Here is an 18,988-nt window from a genome sequence, read left to right as displayed (position 1 = left end):
TGCCAGCAGAAACTTGAGGCAGCCACATTATTTACAGATAATAAAGTTGTGAATAGATTGTGTAAATTTATGTCAATAAAACCTTTGCAAGGCATTGTATCTGCCTGTATTTTTAGGCAAGTCATATGTTTTACCAGAAAACTATATTAGAGCTATTTCAGAGAGTTTAATAGAAGCTCACTGGGACTGTGCTCTGTATCCTTTGTTACTTTTTTGCAAGACCAAAATTGTGCCTTATGTTTGAAACCTGTAATGAAAATTGAGAAAAGTCTCATTAACAACAACAACAAAGCCCAAACAAAACCAAAAATGTCAAAAATAACTTTACACAGCTGTTAAAAATCTGGTGTCTTAAAGCTCACCAGAGCTGTGATGAAGTGTTGTAAACAATGGTTTGTCACAAAACTCTTTTGTTTGAGAAAATGGCATTTTTCCCATGGAAAAAAAAAATCGCAGGAAGTGTCTACTTTTATAGTTATTTGCCAGAAAATGGAGTAGTTGAAGATTGAAGTGTTATGATTTGATCTTGTTACTAAACCAGCTTTAAAGGAGTTGCAGCTTGGTTGTCTCACATCCTTATCTCTTGGTTATCTCACTGGAGTAGCTCCTGGGTCACAGCACCTTTCTTGTTGCACGATGTGTGCTGAAACTTCTTGGGACAGACTTCCTCTTCTCTTGAAAAGGAAGAGCTCACCTTGAGATGAGAGAGAGAGGAGGACGTCATTCTCGGTCAACTCTGCTGTAGTATCTCTGATTTCGGAGCAGTCCCAGCTTTTCTTTATATACCAACTTCTAGCTGTGCTACATTATGATAGATCGAACGCTGAGTGTGTCCATGTTGAATTACGGAAAATAGGTTGTCTAAACTTAAAGCAGGGTAATATGGCGAAATGAGAAGAAAACTTTTCTAACAAGATTTCTGGTTTATTTGAGATAGTGAAATGAAGCTGCCTAGAGATTTGGGAAGTCTGAGGCAATCGAAACAGGGGTGAATTAATGGTCACAGTCCATACTGGTGTATAAAATTTTGATATGAGTAGGCAACATGTGCTCACAGCCCAGAAAGCCAACTGCATCCCGGGCTGCATCAAAAGAAGTGTGGCCAGCAGGTCGAGGGAGGTGATTCTGCTGCTTTACTCTGTTTTGGTGAGACATCACCTGGAGTACTGTGTCCAGCTCTGGAGTCCTTAGCACAAGAAAGACCTGTTGGAGCAGGTCCAGTGGAGGGTCACAAAAATGGTGAAGAGGCTGGAACTCCTCTGCTATGAGGACAGGCTGAGAGAGCTGGAGTTGTTTAGCTTGAAGCTATCCATGGATAGCTTATTGCAGCCTTTCAGTACTTAAAAGGGTCTTATGAGAAAGATGGGGAGGCCTGTGGTGACGGGAGAGGGGTAACAGTTTTAAACTCAAAGATAATAGATTTAGTTTACACATTAGAAAGAACTTTTTTGAGTGAGGGTGGTGAGATGCTGGAGAGGTTGCCCAGAGAAATTCTGGATTCCCCATTGTTGAATTGTTCAAGGTCAAATGGATAGGGCTTTAGCAACTTGATCTGGTGGAAGATGTTCCTGCTCATCATAGTGGGATTGGACTTTAAAGGTCCCTTCCAATCCAAACCATTCTCTAATTCTGTGAAAAGAAACCAGGAAGTCACAGAACATGTATCTGGCTGTAGCTGGAGATTAACATACTTGTGTGAGAAGTACAGCTGTGACTAGTATCAAAGAGCTGATGTGCTCTCTCAGATGCCTTGAAGAAACAAGCAAATAAAAACCAAGAAGCTTCTGTCATTTTACAAACTTGTTCAAAATACAATTTAAAATAAATGCATTTCCTAATGATTTACAGATTTGGTTGACATTTATGAGATGCTTCAACTACCCAGTGAAGGATAATACAATCAAACTTACAGCTGTATGGTTCACGCTGTCTTTTGGGTAAGAGTGGCTGATATCTTAAACTATATTTGATAGACTTGACAGACAGAAGAATCATCTGCATGCAAATTTCTCTCACTATGTTTAGCCTCCTTATCCAGGAAGGTTTTATTCAGTATCGTTCCACAAAATGTTACATTTATTGGTTAGTCTGTTCTTGGTTGCAAGCCTGACTCATCAAGAATATCTGCCTCAGAAAACTACCATCTTCTGGTGTCAACATCTTTCAATATTTTTACTTTATGGAAGATAATATTATGATGGCGCAACTGCTCCATCATATAAATGGCCAAGAGAGATGCTCATCCTCACCTCACACTGATTCCCAAACGAATGAGGTTGGCAACTGAGCTTTTTCTGTTTTTCACAGCTACTATGGCTTATCTGTCTGGTTTCCTGATGTCATTAAACATCTGCAGTCAGATGAGTATGCATCCCGAGTAAAACATTTCCGCAATGAGGAGGTTTCACACTTTGTCTTCAACTTCACGCTGGAAAATCAGATTCACAGCAATGGAGAATACATCAATGACAGGTGTAGAGTTTTCCTAATATCCTGACTTGGCTGGAATAAACAAATGCGTGTTTTAAAGCATGTCCTAATAATCTAATATTTTTCTCCACTAGCTAATTATAGATGGTTTTGTTGCTTCTTAATGGGAATTTATTTCTGTTCTTGACTTCTTATGACTCATGGAGCATGGGTAGAAGTGGGTCTGGTGGTTCCTGTGTAAAGATCCTGCATGCAAACCCAGCTTCCTTGTCATCTTTCAAAACAGACCAAAAAGCCTCAGTTAGTGATACTTCCTTTCACAGGGGGATTCAAAGACGTTCAGACAGGCAGCATAGGAAAGGACATACTTCCACCTCTGTTGCCAGTTCTTTTCTTATATTGATGAAAGACACTTCTGTGAAAATGCTGAATATTGAGAGGGGTAGGATCTTATCACAGAAAATAAAAGCTAAACATTAAATGAACATACTTCAACAAAAAGTATGAACAGTTCTAAAATGGGAAACAATATATTGGCAATGCCTTTTGTTTTTTTTTTCAGAGAATCCAAACATCAAGGATCTATCTGGACATTACAGATAACTAGATAACTTAGAGTAAAATTAAATACAGCTGTTCTAGGTGTTCGGGTTCTCTTAAGATATATACAGAACAACCATGTGATAGTCTCCTGGAAGTCATAGGGCTAAGTGTTTGTTATTTCCGTAGGAAAATCTTCATCTAAGTGAATAAAATTAATGTTTTTGATAATGTGGGGCTTTAAAAATTATTTTTACAAGAACTTGAGTTTTGACACAGTTAAAGGTTTAAGCACTACAGATGAAAAACAGAACTTATCTCATTTTTAAACTAGCCATAGCTTTCCAGTTCTAATCCTTTCCAGGAGGCAGATATTCTCCTAAAAGCAAAGAACCATTTACTGTGAGTAACTAAGAGCACTCTGTCAGCCCAGGTCTTATCAATTTGAATGGAAAATTTCTGTAAAGCATTAAATATAATATCTACTCTAAAACACTGATTTACTCTTTCAAATGTGCAAATTTAATAGGCCTCTGACAGTTATTTCAGAGTCACAAAATGTTTTATGTGAGGTGTGAAGTTATTTGACATTCTTGCTCCACGAGTGTCTGAATAGTCCACTCACCCTCAATCTCAGTGTCTCCTTCATGTTCTTTCTTAACTAGAAGACCCATCAATGCTTGACTTTTTACTTCTTTACATTTCTGCTGGGTTTTAATTCTAATCATCACAACACCGATTTTAATATAGTCACAAGACATTTCCCATGCAATGGTAAAAGAGCATTGGAAGAGTGTAGGACATACAGTCTGTCGTTTTTGTTCCAACTGACTAGTCTAATTGCTAAATTTTCATTGTTCTCCCCTGGATTTAGGCCACCTTTTAAAATGGGAAGTGCTATATGAAAAATGGACGCCAGCCCGATTTTAATCAGTCTGTCACAAATGAGAAATGATATAGTAACTAAAGCTAATGGGCTGAAAACTCCCATTCTTCTGACCAATACACAAAGAAAATTCATTAGCTAGTCTTTTCCTGTGATAAACACAATTAGCTTTTGCTCTCCTTTCTCATAAAGATGGGATTCCAACAACTTTATTGTCAAGAGAGTTTAATTCCTACTATGTCATAGGAAGCATGTTTTGTGCGCTCCTATTCCTACTATTAGTTTTGTAATAAGAAAAATACTTAGATAGTCACACCAGATTTAATTAGATCACAGCCAGGTCTTTGTTCAAAAGGCCCTGCCACTTCAACAGTTCTTACTGCCATATAACAGTTAAACCACTGCTTTTCAAACTGTTCCCACTTTGGGTGAAGTCTGCCAGCAAAACAGCCCTTTTTCAGTTGTAGCTTCTTCCACGCTTTCATGTGAAATACAAGACATCACAGTAATAATGATGTATTTCTACATCTGTCTTTGTTAGCATAATGATGTTATGGTAGAACTATACTAAAAAAGGCTTACAAGATTGTTTTAATCTAGTAACATTGAAGTAGAAAGTTACTGGTAGTAATACACTTCGTCATTGACTTTTTCTGTGAATGACTTGATTGACAGACGTAATCAAAGACCTAGGAGTCAAATGAGAGTGAGTAGAAGGAGGATGTTCAGAAATAAGAAAAGCTACTGGCAATTTGTTTATACACAGTAATTGCAGTTGCATCCACAGACAGGAGTAACTAACGCATACCTCCAGTTATATATATATAGCTGTATGACTGGCAATGTAATTGTTGTGTACAAGTTAAACAATTTTACAGAACCATTTTTTAATGCTAGGACCAGTATGTTTTGCATTTGAGCCTGACAGTGTGCCCAGTGTGTTCACCTGGAGAAACAAAGGATCTTTAAAAAATTCTTTCTTTCCAGCTTGTTGGTACTAACAGGAGCTGGCTTGTTCCAAGAGACTGAGTTGCTGGAGCATGATGTCCCAATTTCTAACTGTAATGTCAAATTACAAATAATAGTGATTTTATGAGGCTGCTTCATGAATGTCATAACATTGCTTTGGACTCGTGATTAAGGACAAGTAAGAACAGAGCTATTATCAAAGAAATTGGATTACCAATTGTGTCCAGTAGCTTGTGAAGCCATTTGTCTTTTAATGTTTTTTGTGAACAATAGTATTCTAAAATCAGCTAATCATTAATTACGTCTCCAGAATGCCTTTAAGGAATCATGGTTACTGGGGTTGAGATTTTTTAGACCTGTGTAACTGCTTCAGCTTGACCTGTTGCTCTTTCTAACCTATGAAGGTAGACTGACAGAAATTACTTGTATTGAGCAGGTTTGTTATGATGAAGTTTAAATCAGTAACCTTTGAAGATTCACTTTTTATGAACTGTGTGTTTGAAGACATTACTTCACTGAACACATACTTCAGGAACTGTACTTTCGTGAATACCACCTTCTACAACACAGGTATTATGAGAAGAAAACCTGAACATCCATTGTTCAGCTGTGTGTTCTCTTCTTATGCTTATGATTTCTGGATTTCCAATAAGTCATACAAGAAGTCCTCTCATAGGGAATAAAAAGCTACAGAAAGCAACAGGCCTCTGTATTGTTGTTAACAGAAAAGTGAAAGGATCGCACAAACACTAGAGGTATCACAGGCCTAATGTTGACTCAGAGAAAAAAGCATCTCTTCGATTTTAATCACCTCTAAAGAGATTTAGTCTGTAGAGGAGAAAAATATATTTACTGCTTTACAGGTTGCTTTAACCACTGTATCTTTATTTAGTCTAAATGGGAGTGGTGGAATACTTCGTTCATTGTGCTTGTTGTGACAAGGGAGTTGAGGATTCAAACTACATAATCTGTAATCATACCCACTCTCCTAAGTATTGCAACAAAATAAGAATGTGTGGTTTTGTATGTTTAAACAGAGGACTCTTTCTTTTGTTTTTTTTCAGTTTAATAAAACATAACTGAACAAAGAACATGGCCAAATAAGCTTGTTGGAAAGATGGGGCACTTCTTACTACTTTCTTGCAACTCCAGCGGTCATAACAGTAGTAGAGTTAGGTTTCAGAGCAAGAAGCACCCAGCTTTCTTTGTGTGGAAGTAAGGTATTCTTGACTCAGGGTTATAAGGCTGAAAGGAGGAACAGAAAGGTAGTGGAAGTATAAGGGGAGAAACCTCTGAAATGGTGTTAGAAGAAGAATGGCCTGAACCACTGCATGTGGTAATGCATCTGTGCTTGAGCTGAAGACCATGAGGCCTTCTAAGAAATGTTTAATCTGAGTTTTGTAGGAATGTTTCACTTTGAAGGAAGTCAAACCAAACTGAGCATGATCGGCAGTCTCATCTGAAAGACTATCTGGTGTGGAAATAGGTCCGGTACTGAACAAGTCCTAGTGACAGAAACTTGCAGATACCCACTGTTTTTAATGAAAGACCAGCTCATACTGAAAGGCCTTAACTGAGTACAGTCCAAGCAGAGCTGAAGTACAATAATATATCTTGCCTAATTCCAGGCCTTAGTTGCTATTTTTCATGAGCTTTGCATATTTTTCTATTAAGTCCCATTTTACGAAGCAGTGAAAGCTCTGAGTTGTCATTAAAGTTGCCTAAATTTGAAACGTTTTTCATCAAAATCTGCACATGGAGTTGGCTGTTAGCTGAAATGTTTCTTTTTCTTCTTTCCACAGATCTCGAGCGATATAAATTTGTTGACAGCGAATTGATAAATTGCACATTTTTCCACGTCAGAACAGGATGCCAGATTTCTTTTGATGATGACTACAGTGCCTACTGGATTTACTTTGTTAATTTCCTGGGAACTTTGGCAGTGTTACCAGGGAATATTGTGTCTGCTCTCCTGATGGACAGAATCGGACGGTTAACGATGCTAGGTAGGGGCTTCACTTTAAAACAGGGAACAACACCTCCTGATAAAGTAACACGTTCTTTTTAAAGCATTTGGTTCAGAGAGATGCAAAACAGTCCTTCTGCAGATACTTCATTCATGTGGCATTGTAAGTGCTGCTTTAAAAAGATCCCAGTTTAGAAACTCTAGGAACAAAGCATTCTGCAAACAGTTCTGCTATTCCACATTGTCAGTCATTGCTCTTCCATGCTGATAGTACAAGACCATCATTTGGGATGAGATTTTGGAGAGTACTGACCATTGGCTTGTCTTTGCTCCAGCTGAAATGAAAGTAAGATGCGCGCTCGTGACCCTCAGCTAGCTGAGCAGCTGCTTGGAAGAGTTAGTAGTCTTTTGCCTGTTATCTATTTTGCAAAGTAACAAAGTTGAAAGATACCCTCTGTGGATTATCTGCAATGACAGATCTGTTTTCAGTTACTTAATTAACTGTGGTAGTTCATTGTGTTAATTTTCTAGGAGAGCATCTCTCTAGAAATGCAATTCTCACTCAGTGTTTTTATTGGTACAGTATATGAACAAGTTTCATGTGCTTGCAGAAGATGCTGAACAAGGAAGAATACCATTAGTTTTCCCCAAGCAGCTTGTTTTGGAACTTCAGAAAGGGCTCCATCTTAGTACTTTATGATATATCCTGATATTTTGGGAGTTATTTTTTTCCTGTAAGCCCCTTAGAACATTTGTCTGCATGACTGGTCTTACCAGCAGAGGAGGTTTCTTTAGTTCTTATTGCAAATATATGGGTCAGTTCTTTAGGTACATCGTGCATATAGAAACATTAGACAAAACAAAGATCATTTAAATACAGCTCCACTTCATGATTATTTCGCATGACTCATACCTAGGTGGTTCCATGGTTCTCTCTGGCATCAGCTGTTTTTTCCTGTGGTTTGGGACCAGTGAATCCATGATGATAGGTATGCTATGCCTCTACAATGGCCTCACCATCTCAGCGTGGAACTCTCTAGATGTCATTACTGTGGAGCTGTATCCTACAGACAGAAGGTATGTGCAGATACACCTCCCCTAACCTCACTGACACTGTCTCTGTATTCCAGCAGAAATGGTGATTAGCAATGGTTAAGTATGAGCTTTAAAGAGGTAGTGATGTTCTGAGTGGGCTGAACAGCTACTTTGGCTTATGAATAGCAAGGGGAAAGGGAGATTTTTTGAACTATTTGGTATGATTTTCACAGCAAATTCACCTAATCAGAAAAATACCACAAATATATTTTCATATATTTTCAATGCTAACTCCGATTTGAAACACATCTATTGAGTAGTATTTCTGAAAACTGTGATGTTTCCCCTAGTGCAACTGGTTATGAAGGCAGTAGTTGGTTTGAAACAGCTATTTAGCTGCGTTTGTCTGTTGGCTCTGAAATGGTGGGGACGATAATAAAAATTGCTGTCTGGGGCTGAACAACATCTTCTGGAAGAGGCTGTAGGCTTGAACCATGCTGAGCAGTGATCAGTCTGCTATGAATGCGTGTGCGGTGTCACTAAGAGTGTCCATGCTCAGCATTGAGTGGATGCGAAAATGTCTCAGGCACTGCTCCTGACCCTCAGGAAGGCTCAGGACAATTTTGATGTCCTGTAGGCATTGCTAGATGACATGGATTGTTTTTTTTTTTCCAGATACCTGTGTGAGAGTCTGGACTTTTTTTGTTGTTGTTGTTGTTACATTTTAATGCTGATCTTATGTCATTTAATGGACTGAAGGAAAAACAGTTGAGTCATACACTGTTGTATGTCAAGTGTAAAAATGCAAAAGCTGCATTTTCTTTTGGAGTGAGATATTTATCCTTAAAAAGCGTCTATGTAAAATTGCCCAGATCCCTGCCAAGGTACAGTGTGCCCTTTATCCTCTCGCAGTGCTATTCATTATGTCATTCACTAGAAGTTTCACATGTGGTGAAAAATATTTCCAGTTTATATATGTGAGATAATGCCTTGCTGGTAAGTCTAAGCTTTTGGACAGAGTTACAGCTGGCTTTAGTATTGCCCATTAGGAGAGGAAAACTGTAGACTGCCTTCTCGGTGTTCACTGGCGTTTTAAAATATATGCTTCATCACTCAAGAAATCGATGTCCAGTGTTGTGGTTGTATCGAATAACCATACTATGCTACTTAAGAATCCAAAGCACTAAGCTTTAATATTAAGCACTATACCTCAGGAAATTGGTCTTCTGGCAAGAATTATTCTGTCATCCAAACTCTGTGATACAATTCTATTAAATATCCTTTAAAAATAGCTATCTTTTTGGTATTCCTGAACGTAGCAGACACAAGCATTTTCTTAAAATTAAGTAAAGGAAAATAATTGTAAAAGCCATTGATGTTAATGGAAACAAAAATAATTGTGATTACTAGGAATGGTAAAACGAATGTAACTCATACCTGTTCTCGGGCATCTGTATTTGTAGCTGATAGCTGCTTTTAACAGTTTTGGCTATCTTTGGGACTGTAGCAAAATCTTCACAATTACTCTTTTTTAAAAAGCTTATGTGTTCAATAATAGCTGTCTGGAATTCCACCCAGAACTTTACTTGCAACTGAGTTGTTGGGGTTTTTTGCAACAAGTCAGGTGGAAAACTTGTTACTTTGTATTATTGATATAAAAAAAGGCTGATAGGCCAAATCTACCTATGCCAGGAAAGATGTTGCTAGTATTATATACTGTAGATGAGATTTTTCCCCGAAAGTTCTGAAGGTGATGAAACCATCACTGCTGGTTTTTACCAACTGGGTTATAAGGAAATTACCAACTCTAGAAGTCACTTCCTAGACGTGTTTTTTCAGACTGGGGCAAACCTTTTTCACAGAACTATTTGAAAATTAATGCCTGCAGGGCCTCAAATAACTTGCTTCCCAGAATTTTTTCTCTGATATTCTTTTTATCCAGATCAGGTACCTCTGATGGTCCTGTCTTTCCATAGCCTGGCACAACATGCTGCAGCTGGCCAGGAATTTCCAGCTTCTGCAAGTAGCTGTAAGGTTACACAGCCCTTCCAGGTATACGTTGTACACAAAACTGCCTGATCTGTTTTTGCCCTGTTTTGTTACAAAAGCTGTACCTAGAGTGAATCTGGTCTTGAAACTGGCTTCCAGTTTCCCCTAAAAATGTAATCTAACTTTGCTTATTCTGCCACTACTTTACTATTCCAGTGTAAACTTTTTTCTTACTCCTGATCGGCGAAATGACCACAAACCAGCAGCGAAATGCAGCTGGTGGTTGGGCTGGGAACAAAGTGTGGTGGAAACAGGCTGGTTCATGCTACCAGGCACAAGAGACCAGGCTGGGCAGCCCCTCCTTTTGCTACTGCACAACTCCTCTTGGAGACCAGCCAGTTGCCAAACTACTGGGGCTTTGCCAGTGTGGAGCGGCACAATACAAAAGGTGTTTCATAAATTGTACTCCAGGTTATTTAGGGATCATACTGGCTTTTTGCCAGGTGGGGGTGTGGTGAGCAATTTGGAAATGTGCAGTGTATGTGATATGCCACACACATTTCAGTTTCCTTTTCACCAGCTGCCCACAGGGCATAGTTAAGGTTGCTTTAAAATCTCAACAGATTTGGATTCTGTATGATTCTGTATGGCTCATGCTCATCTACGTGTTTACATTTTGCTTTACTAATGCTTGGATTTGAAGTAATTAAGTAGTTCGTCCTGTATTCCTGATAAGTACTTTCAAATTTTATGCCATTTTAGCATAGCTTTTGCCTGCATGTTCTTTACCAAATCTCAGTTGATTTGCACAACTGCTAAAATAAAAGATGTTAGAAGCTGTATAAATTTGAAATGGTTCTGAGGTGGGTGATGAAGTTGTATTAAAAGGTGAAAATTTTTTATTAATGCTAGTCATAGGTAGCTTTCTATCTTCCAAATGACACACGTTGTGGTGAGGAATAATAATTTGAAAAGTGAAAAAAATATTAAAGTATTATCAATAGACAAATTTTAATGGGCATTCATGATGACTAGCTGTAAACGATCTGACTTTCAATAAGCAAGTAAATTAACATAGCTCCACAACATAAAGACCTTTTACTAGCTCATCTTATGTCCCACCTTTTCACTTTTCTTTTGCCTTATCTTCTTAATGGTCTGTGCTATTTTGGACTAGGCAGCAGGTTCTGGTCACTGTGACCCTTTTGAGGGCCAAGCTGAACTATTACATAGCCTTGGAAGCTCTGCTCTGAAGGAGAGTTGTTAAATGTCTTGCAGACATTTTTGGGTGCTCCTAGAGTGCTTTCAGACTGTCATAAACTTTCCGTATTTTCCAAGCACTGCTTTGAAAAGAGGCGATGTAGAAATTGAAGCACTGAGGAAAAAGATACTGTTAAAAACAACTTTAGTATTGTGCACGGGGAGAGAAAAACTGTAGACTGGGACATGTGGTGCCAAGAATCCCAGTCACTGAGCATTTTAGAGGAGGGAATGGACTGAAAGTGAAACTTCCACTGCAACTGTAAGTGCTGAGCACTTGAGCAACACAAACCTGAAGGTGCTAAGCTGAGTACCCAGAAAACGTGAAGTGCATACTTAAAGACCATTTAGCTAGCTTTAAGTGACTTGCTTGCATCATATATGAATTCTGTGGCAGGGATGGAATTGTATCCTTTCTCCTGACAGCGCTCGACTACCTTAACCAGGAGATTTCTTTCTCATCTTGCAGTCCCCAACCTTATTTTCAGTGCACCTTCCAACTTCTGCAGCAGATGAGGGGAAACCAAGTTTTCTTTGCTACATTTATGTTTTACTCTCAAGCTTTCTTTGTTCTGTGCATTGGCAGAGTGATGCGGAAAAAAAATACTGTGTGATGAGGTAATTATGGCTTGTGTTGTAATGTGTGTGCCCAGGGGGCTTGCAATAACATTGCAGTTTCCTAGCTCTGCCTGTAATACGTATACGGAATGAAAGAGACTTAAAATTCTCTGAAGAAGTAACATTCAGGAGATTTTAATGACTTTAAAATACAATCATTACTTTCACCTAAATTATAAGTATCTTCTTGTAAACTAACTTGGGAAGCACCAACTTTATAGGCCAAGACTCATGTCAAGTAGATAAAATAGGTAACCAGAAAGTAGAATAGGAATAGGTCATCTCCTGCAGAGTAAATGAGTTAGATTGCATCAGATAACCAACAATTCATCAGTTTTACTATAGCTGCCAGACATCTGGGTTTGAATCTTGGTCAGGAACACTTAAGAGTTCAAGGTGTGCTATAAAATGAAGTCATCCTGGTTTGCCTTTTTTTAATACCTCTGAAATAAGTTCATAAGGGTTTGGTCATAATTAAGAAATAAGTTGCCTTCATTCAGTTCATTATATTTATCTTTTTCTCTTCTTGAGCCGTGAGAAACCATTCCCAGAGTAATAAACATTACTCACAGTGTATCTTAAGTCCAACTTTGAATTGTTCTGGCTGTCAGAATAGAAGTTTTCTATTCTTTTGAGACAGAACAAAAGTCATTGACTTAAAGTAGACTTCCTGACAGCTATTTTCTACTGCCATCCTGTGGATGCGGTTCAACGGCATTATGCTGAAACTTCATGTTAGTGTTTTTAAGGCATGACATGCCAAACCTATGTAATGCCTTTGGCAGTAGTCCAAGGCAGGAAGGCAAATTCGACAGTTTTACTTGCACACTGAGTGCTATAATTGGCCAGGCTATGATATGCCGCTTTGTACTAATTTTTTAAAAGAATTTAAAATGTCTGGACATTAGAAAATTGTCCCTAGTGCATTCAGAAACTCTGTTTTAATAGCCTTTGCATATTATCAACACCCACAAAAGTGATATTCAGAGTTTTTTGTGACTTGCTGGGTGGGCTCAGCACTAGCTCTGTCAAGAAAGTTACAAGTATCTGTGCTACACATTCAGTAGCAGGGCAATGAAGTTTTTAGGTACTCTGACTATTAGCAGTGCAAAAACGGGCTTGAAGTATTTTATGCAGGAATAAAAGCACTTGCTCTGGGAAGGAGCATATGTGGCAACTAGGAAACAAGCTCTTTTAATGCAAAGGCTTGGATAATCCTTCTATTTTTAACTGTTTGGACTCTTGCCATTTTTATGTGTGGCTTGGGTGAAAGGAAGCTAAGCATTTTTCTATGTCACAGCCTTCCCAGCAACAGAAGTAAAAGGGAAAATTCCTTTTCCCCGACATCCAGCTTTGTCTCAGACCTGACACTCTTACAACACTTCTGCGTTTTTTTTTTAATTGATACTAAAGTCTGAAACTTTTTTTTTTTTAAGACAATCTCAAATTTATTCACCAGCATTATCTTAGTGATGCGGCTGAAGTATTTAATGGCATTCCCTAGCTGGACAAGGGATTCTTGCTACTGAACTCCTTTGACCAATAATAAGGATTGCTCATGGAGGCAAAAAGACATTTTCATGCCACTGCTTTACTCAGTAACTGATCAACATAACAAAAACTGGTGTATATGGTAATGTCCTTATGCCTTTGGATTTTTTTACTTAATTCATTCATGATGCTGAGATGACACATAACTTATCTTTGATCATTTGCAGACTTTCCACACTCCAGCACTTTCCTGAAACACTGTAGCAGAGACTGTACTAGACTAGCACTGCAAGAAAAGACAATGCTCATATATGTATGTGAAATGCAGCATATTTATTGCCTGGCTATTTTTACGGCCCTGGATTCGGTAGAATTAATTATAGAGGCATGAATTAATACAGATTTTAGCTGATTTGAATCACAAACTCTGTTCTAAGGAAGATGTTTAAAAACCAACAAGTCTGAATTTGCTATCCCTAGAGCTTGACAGTTTGCTTAATGACTTTATTCTGACTATTAGTACACAACATATTCATGTTCAAACATAGTATCAAAATTGAAGGATATGAAGGCAGGAGGTTGATAATGCTTTTCAAGTACAGGTCATCACAACATTTTACTTAAGCCTGTAAAAATCTTACTGTTCCTGCCAATGATGTGTGTATTTTAGGCAAAAGGACATGCCTGAAAGCTGCTTAAAGATTAAGAGATTGAACTTCTGCTGGGTTGTTAATTTTGTATCATCAGGACAGTCAAGGGCAATAAAAATGGGCTTACTTTGTCTTACTTATCTTTGTTTATAATTTTATAACATTAATGGGATTAGACCAATAATGAACCCTCACAACTGGAAAAATCAAGTAAGTCCATTTTACAAAACAGAACTGGTTTTTGTGTGACAACAGAATACCTTAATTTTGCTCAGATGTAAGAGATAATGTATTACAAAATTACTTTAAATCTTAATAAGGTAATCTTGGGTATACAGCCTAGAATAGATCTAAAGCGCAGTGGCAACCCTGAATGTGCTATCTGTAAAGACCAGCACATGAAAAGAAGTTATCCAAGTTGCTCAGAAAATTACATTCAGAACCCTGTTATAACTAGTTGGTAGAAAAAAATAGCATCTGTGAAACAGCTTGAATTTATAATGCAGCATAAAACAACACTGCATACAAGTAAAGCATCCCCATGTGTTTTCTGCTATAGCCTTTCCAAAGGTTTCCTCCCTGTATCTACCCAAAATTGTGTAGCTAGATCTATGTATTTTTTGGGAAATTGAACATACTGAGGCTGTTGATGCCAAAGTGACTATTTTCTCAGTGGGAACACTGTTTTTTCCCTTTATTTGGGGGCAAGTTTGTTTTTACATCAGCACTGGCAGCTGAAGAAATCATACTTAACATGTGCAGACACTGATCACAACCAGTCACAACCATAACTTTGGAGATATTTTCTGTGTGTAAATGAGGCCAAAATTAGAACAGTACTGTTTTCCTCTCCTTCTTCCCCTGACTTATTCAAAATAGCTGCAACCTGTTATTATCCCATCACATAAACTCTGTTTTCCAGGCTGGCTGTGTAGTCTTTAACTCCTTCCTACCTATTTGTGATAAAGTCTTATTTTACCAGTCTTTCCTCTTAATGCTCCTACCTGTGCTTTCATTCGCCCTAGAAGATACATCAGTCTGGAGTTCCTTCCCATCAGGAAGCTTCTTCCCATGCTGGGTCAGCTTCTTCCAGATATTCTAGCTTTATCTGCCCTTGTAGTACAGATGTTTCTGTAGTACAGATTTTATTTTCACACAGGCTTTGAAAGATGTGGGGTGGCTCTTTGCTGCTTCCTTCAGTGCATCTCCCACTCCTTCTTTGGACCGATTCCTCCAAAAGTCATCTTTGAAAGGAGCAAATTTTAACTAGCTCATTCCCCCTCTGGGGAAGGCATTTTCAAAGAGCTGCTGCAAATGCTTTTGTGTTAGGAAGCTTCACAAGCAACACTTCCATAGTTTCCTCATCTACTGCTTTCACCAGCATGTTCTTCTTCAGCCCTCACTGGTCTGCACTGTCAGGCAGCAAAGAATGTCACTTTCAAGATGGTTATCTCCAGGATGTGCCTGTTTAGCTTTTCCTGGCACTAAGTATTATGCAAAAGTACTGCAGGTTTAATCGAATTCAGAAAAAACAAGCAAATAAAGTCTTTGAACATTCAGGAGGCATGTCTGAGTCTCTTCTGCTTGTTTTTTTCAGTTTTTGTGGGTAGTTTCTTCTCTGCCATCTGAATGACCGTCTCTCAATAAGTATCGATGATACTTATTGTCTTGCAATTACACAAAGAGGAATTATGATTACTTCAGACAAAATAAAATTACTTTGCTAAATCTCAGGTATTTTAGAGAGACCAAAGCACTGTTGTTGATTGCAAGAGACATATCACCAAACTAGTAATATATTATGATTATAAACGTGCAGCAAAAGAGACCAACTTGTGTCTGTCCTGTGGTCAGAAAAGGCATATAATACAAAGAGCTGACACTGGAACAATAAGTATTAACTCTTCTGATTTTACTTCCGTAACATTTTAGGCAAGAGGGTTCACTTTGCTCTGTAACCATGGATGAATGAATATTTATATTTATGGAAAATAAACTTTTTAAAGGTATATTAATTAGTTATTAGTTAATTAATATTAATTAGTAATTAACTCTGTTTTGCAAACATCCTTTTAACTGCTTTAAGTATTTGACAGTAAGAGTACCATTACTTCAAATTAGCATAATTCCGAATCTTGTTCAGATTCTAGAGTTGACTGTGGATTAACTAGGGTTCTGCTTCTTAGAGCAAACCAGAGTGATTTAGAAACATGAGAAGGAATCTACACCTACCTTTATCTTCTTTTGGTGCAGGGTCCTCAGATATACCAAGACTGGTATAACTCTGAAGCACAGCATGTCATACAGTCATGGCATGGACGGTGCTGAAAACCCCTGCATCTTCATCAACTGGGCAGGAGCTTTTACCTCTCCCCCAGGATAAGGCTTTGATGAAGAACACCGTAGGGCCTGAGTGATCAACACTATTGAGATCTGTGTTTGCAGAAGAGGAGATGAACTACTGAGACTCTGGGCTGTGAATGTGCCTGTCAGTGGCTAGAGGCAGAGTATCTCTTCTCCCTTCGTATTTTCATGGTTTGCTATTTTCAAAACCAAAAAATAGTTCTGTGAAGAGTTTATATCCTTGCTCTGAGCTGGGATCAAGTCTGGTTACTTCAGGCTGGTTCTTTGGGCTGATCTTTAGAAGCTCCAGTAGAAGCTTCTCAGGGGTGCTTGCTAGGAATTCAGGCTACATCTGAGCACAGGACTTCTTCATATATATCTCAGTACAATAATTAGGGCTCTTTTTAGTAACTCAGACCATTAATATTTTTGTTAATCTCTGCTGTTTAGACTTTGAGCTTTTTCTTTCTAATGGCAGTACTTAGCATTAACAAGAAAGAAACAGTTTGTTCTGAAAAGAACTTCTATCCTGATTATTTTATTTGTTTTATTCTATTATTTTATCTGGTTTATTTTATTATTTTTATCCCAATGAGCACAGTGTGAGCTCCGCATAGTCCATTTTTTGATTTGAACAATGTTAGAGATTCTACTATCATAGAATCATAGAATGTTTTGGGTTGGAAGTGGCCTTTAAAGGACATCTAGTACAATCCCCCTGCAGTGAGCAGGAGCCCCTTCAGCTAGATCAGTTTGCCCAGAGCCTTATCCAACCTGACCATGAATGTTTCCAGAGATGGGGCATCTGCCACTTATCTGGGCAACCTGTTCCAGTGTTTCACCACTCTTATTGTAAAAAATTTCTTCCTTATATCTAGTCTAAATCTCCCCTCTTTTAGTTCAAACTATTAACCCTTGTCCTGTTGCAACCGGCCCTGCCTTACTGCCCCATCTGAACTACTGTAGCTTCTGATAGCCTCACTCCAGACGTGGAGTCCATCCTGCCAAGTTTCAGTAATGGCAACCAGGTCATAGCTTTCTAGCACCATGGTGGCTTCCATCATCTCCTGTTTGCTGCCCATGCTATGTGCCTTGGCGTGGAGGCACTTCAGCTGGGCTGAAGTTGGGCACAGCATGATCTTAGAGGAACTCCCCTGAATTAATTTGAGAAATTTCCCTGGTGTTTCCCTGTTGGCTTCTGTTACCTCAGGAGCCCCTGGCTCATCTCTGTAAGACTTCAAGTGTGCTGCAGTGTACCCAGCATGCCTCAGAGCAACAGGCTGAGTTGCCTTCACTTAGCACTCTGTCCCTCTGACCTTGGCATGTCATCCTATAGCTTGTCACAGGCAAGCTGAATGTTATCTCCCTTCCCTTCAAGTCTAGTTTAAAGCTCTGTCAGTGAACCCTGTAATCTCCTGAGCAAAGACCCTTTTCCCCCTTTGAGAAAGGTGAATCCCAACCGATGCCATCTAATGCCAGCAGATGTACTATCGTACAGATATTTTTCTTAGGACACTTTTGATAAGACAAGGTTATTCTTGCAAGAATGAATCATAAGATCATGTCATTATTAAAATTATAGCAGTTTGCATAAGAAATCTACACATGGGCTACCTAAAACAATTAATCCAGACTACTAAAATCATACCACTGCAGTGCAAAAGCCCCTCTGAGTTGCCTGTGTCATACTTTCTGTTGGTAATCTATTTGTTTTCACTTTTCTACAGGTTTTTCAGATATCCCTTCTGCACCAAGCGGGTTTTTTTAGGCCCTGTTCTCTTTACCTCTAAGAGACAAACACTCATTATTATTGCAAGACTCATTAGCCTTTTGAAAAAGCAGATTGAACATGTATGCCACATGTAAGAAATTATTCAGTGCCCTGAGATGATCATCTTTTTATTCTGATTATTTCTTTCCTAAATCACCAAGTAGATCTCTTTTGAGAGCTACTTTACCTCTCCTGTCTCCCAATATAACATTTTAAGTGTTACTGAGTTTCCATTTGCAAGTGCTTTGTTCTACTGTAGAGGTGCAAACTTACCTATTCAGTCATTCATTTCACATCTTGGCCCTGAGGCAGAAGAATTAATTTGCCTCAGTGAAATGCTGTAGCAGCTAAGCCTTGATTTTGCATTATAAAGACAAGCACAGAATCCTTATTGGCATAAATTCTGTTTAAGATATTGGGACTATACTGATTTATTCCTCCTGAGCATTTGTCTCAAAGGCTTTACTCTTTCACCCATTTTTTAACTTTCTTCTGTTTTCTCTTCTAGGGCAACAGGCTTTGGCTTTTTGAATGCACTATGCAAAGCAGCAGCTGTACTTGGAAACTTAATATTTGGTTCCCTTGTTGGTATCACCAAAGCAATCCCTATTCTTCTTGCTTCTACTGTTCTAGTATGTGGAGGTCTGGTAGGACTTCGGCTTCCTGACACAAGAACCCAGGTGTTGATGTAACTGGAAAAAGCCATTTACTATTTATTTCCTTCTTCGTTCAAATGTCAAGTCTCCTGACTGATGGTGCAAAGGCTTCAGATTCTCAACGCTTAGTAAAATGCTCAGATGTCAGAAATCAAACTCAAAAGATACTTTGGAGTGGCAGAGATTTAGCAACCTCTGTTTGAATTTTCAATTTCACTTTTGTTTGCTTTCATATACTGCTATTCAAACCCATTTAACTTCAAACTGTAAAGCTACCTCTTAAAACACTTGCAGTGACGTGTCCAGGAAAGTAAAAACAATACTGATAATTAGATATTTAAAATGCAAGCAGTCATATTACATCCTAAATTTGGCCATGGCATT

The 18,988-nt window shown here is 38.5% G+C and overlaps 1 protein-coding gene across 1 annotated transcript in view; it reads left to right on the top strand.

Annotated features, from left to right (window-relative positions):
• SV2C (synaptic vesicle glycoprotein 2C) overlaps positions 1-18,640 on the top strand; it is a gene marked incomplete at its 5' end in the record, with an annotated part of 46,284 nt that extends 27,644 nt beyond the window's left edge. Inside the window, 6 exons of the mRNA XM_010133856.1 lie at positions 1,849-1,937; positions 2,308-2,472; positions 5,262-5,395; positions 6,628-6,831; positions 7,709-7,868; positions 18,457-18,640. Of these exons, the coding sequence (XP_010132158.1) occupies positions 1,849-1,937; positions 2,308-2,472; positions 5,262-5,395; positions 6,628-6,831; positions 7,709-7,868; positions 18,457-18,640 (936 nt within the window). The remainder of the gene's footprint in view (positions 1-1,848; positions 1,938-2,307; positions 2,473-5,261; positions 5,396-6,627; positions 6,832-7,708; positions 7,869-18,456) is intronic.
• Between the last annotated feature and the right edge of the window lie 348 nt (positions 18,641-18,988).

Source organism: Buceros rhinoceros, unplaced genomic scaffold (assembly GCF_000710305.1).
Source record: "Buceros rhinoceros silvestris isolate BGI_N320 unplaced genomic scaffold, ASM71030v1 scaffold19933, whole genome shotgun sequence".
NCBI lineage: Eukaryota > Metazoa > Chordata > Aves > Bucerotiformes > Bucerotidae > Buceros > Buceros rhinoceros.
This window is presented reverse-complemented; position numbering and strand designations above follow the sequence as displayed.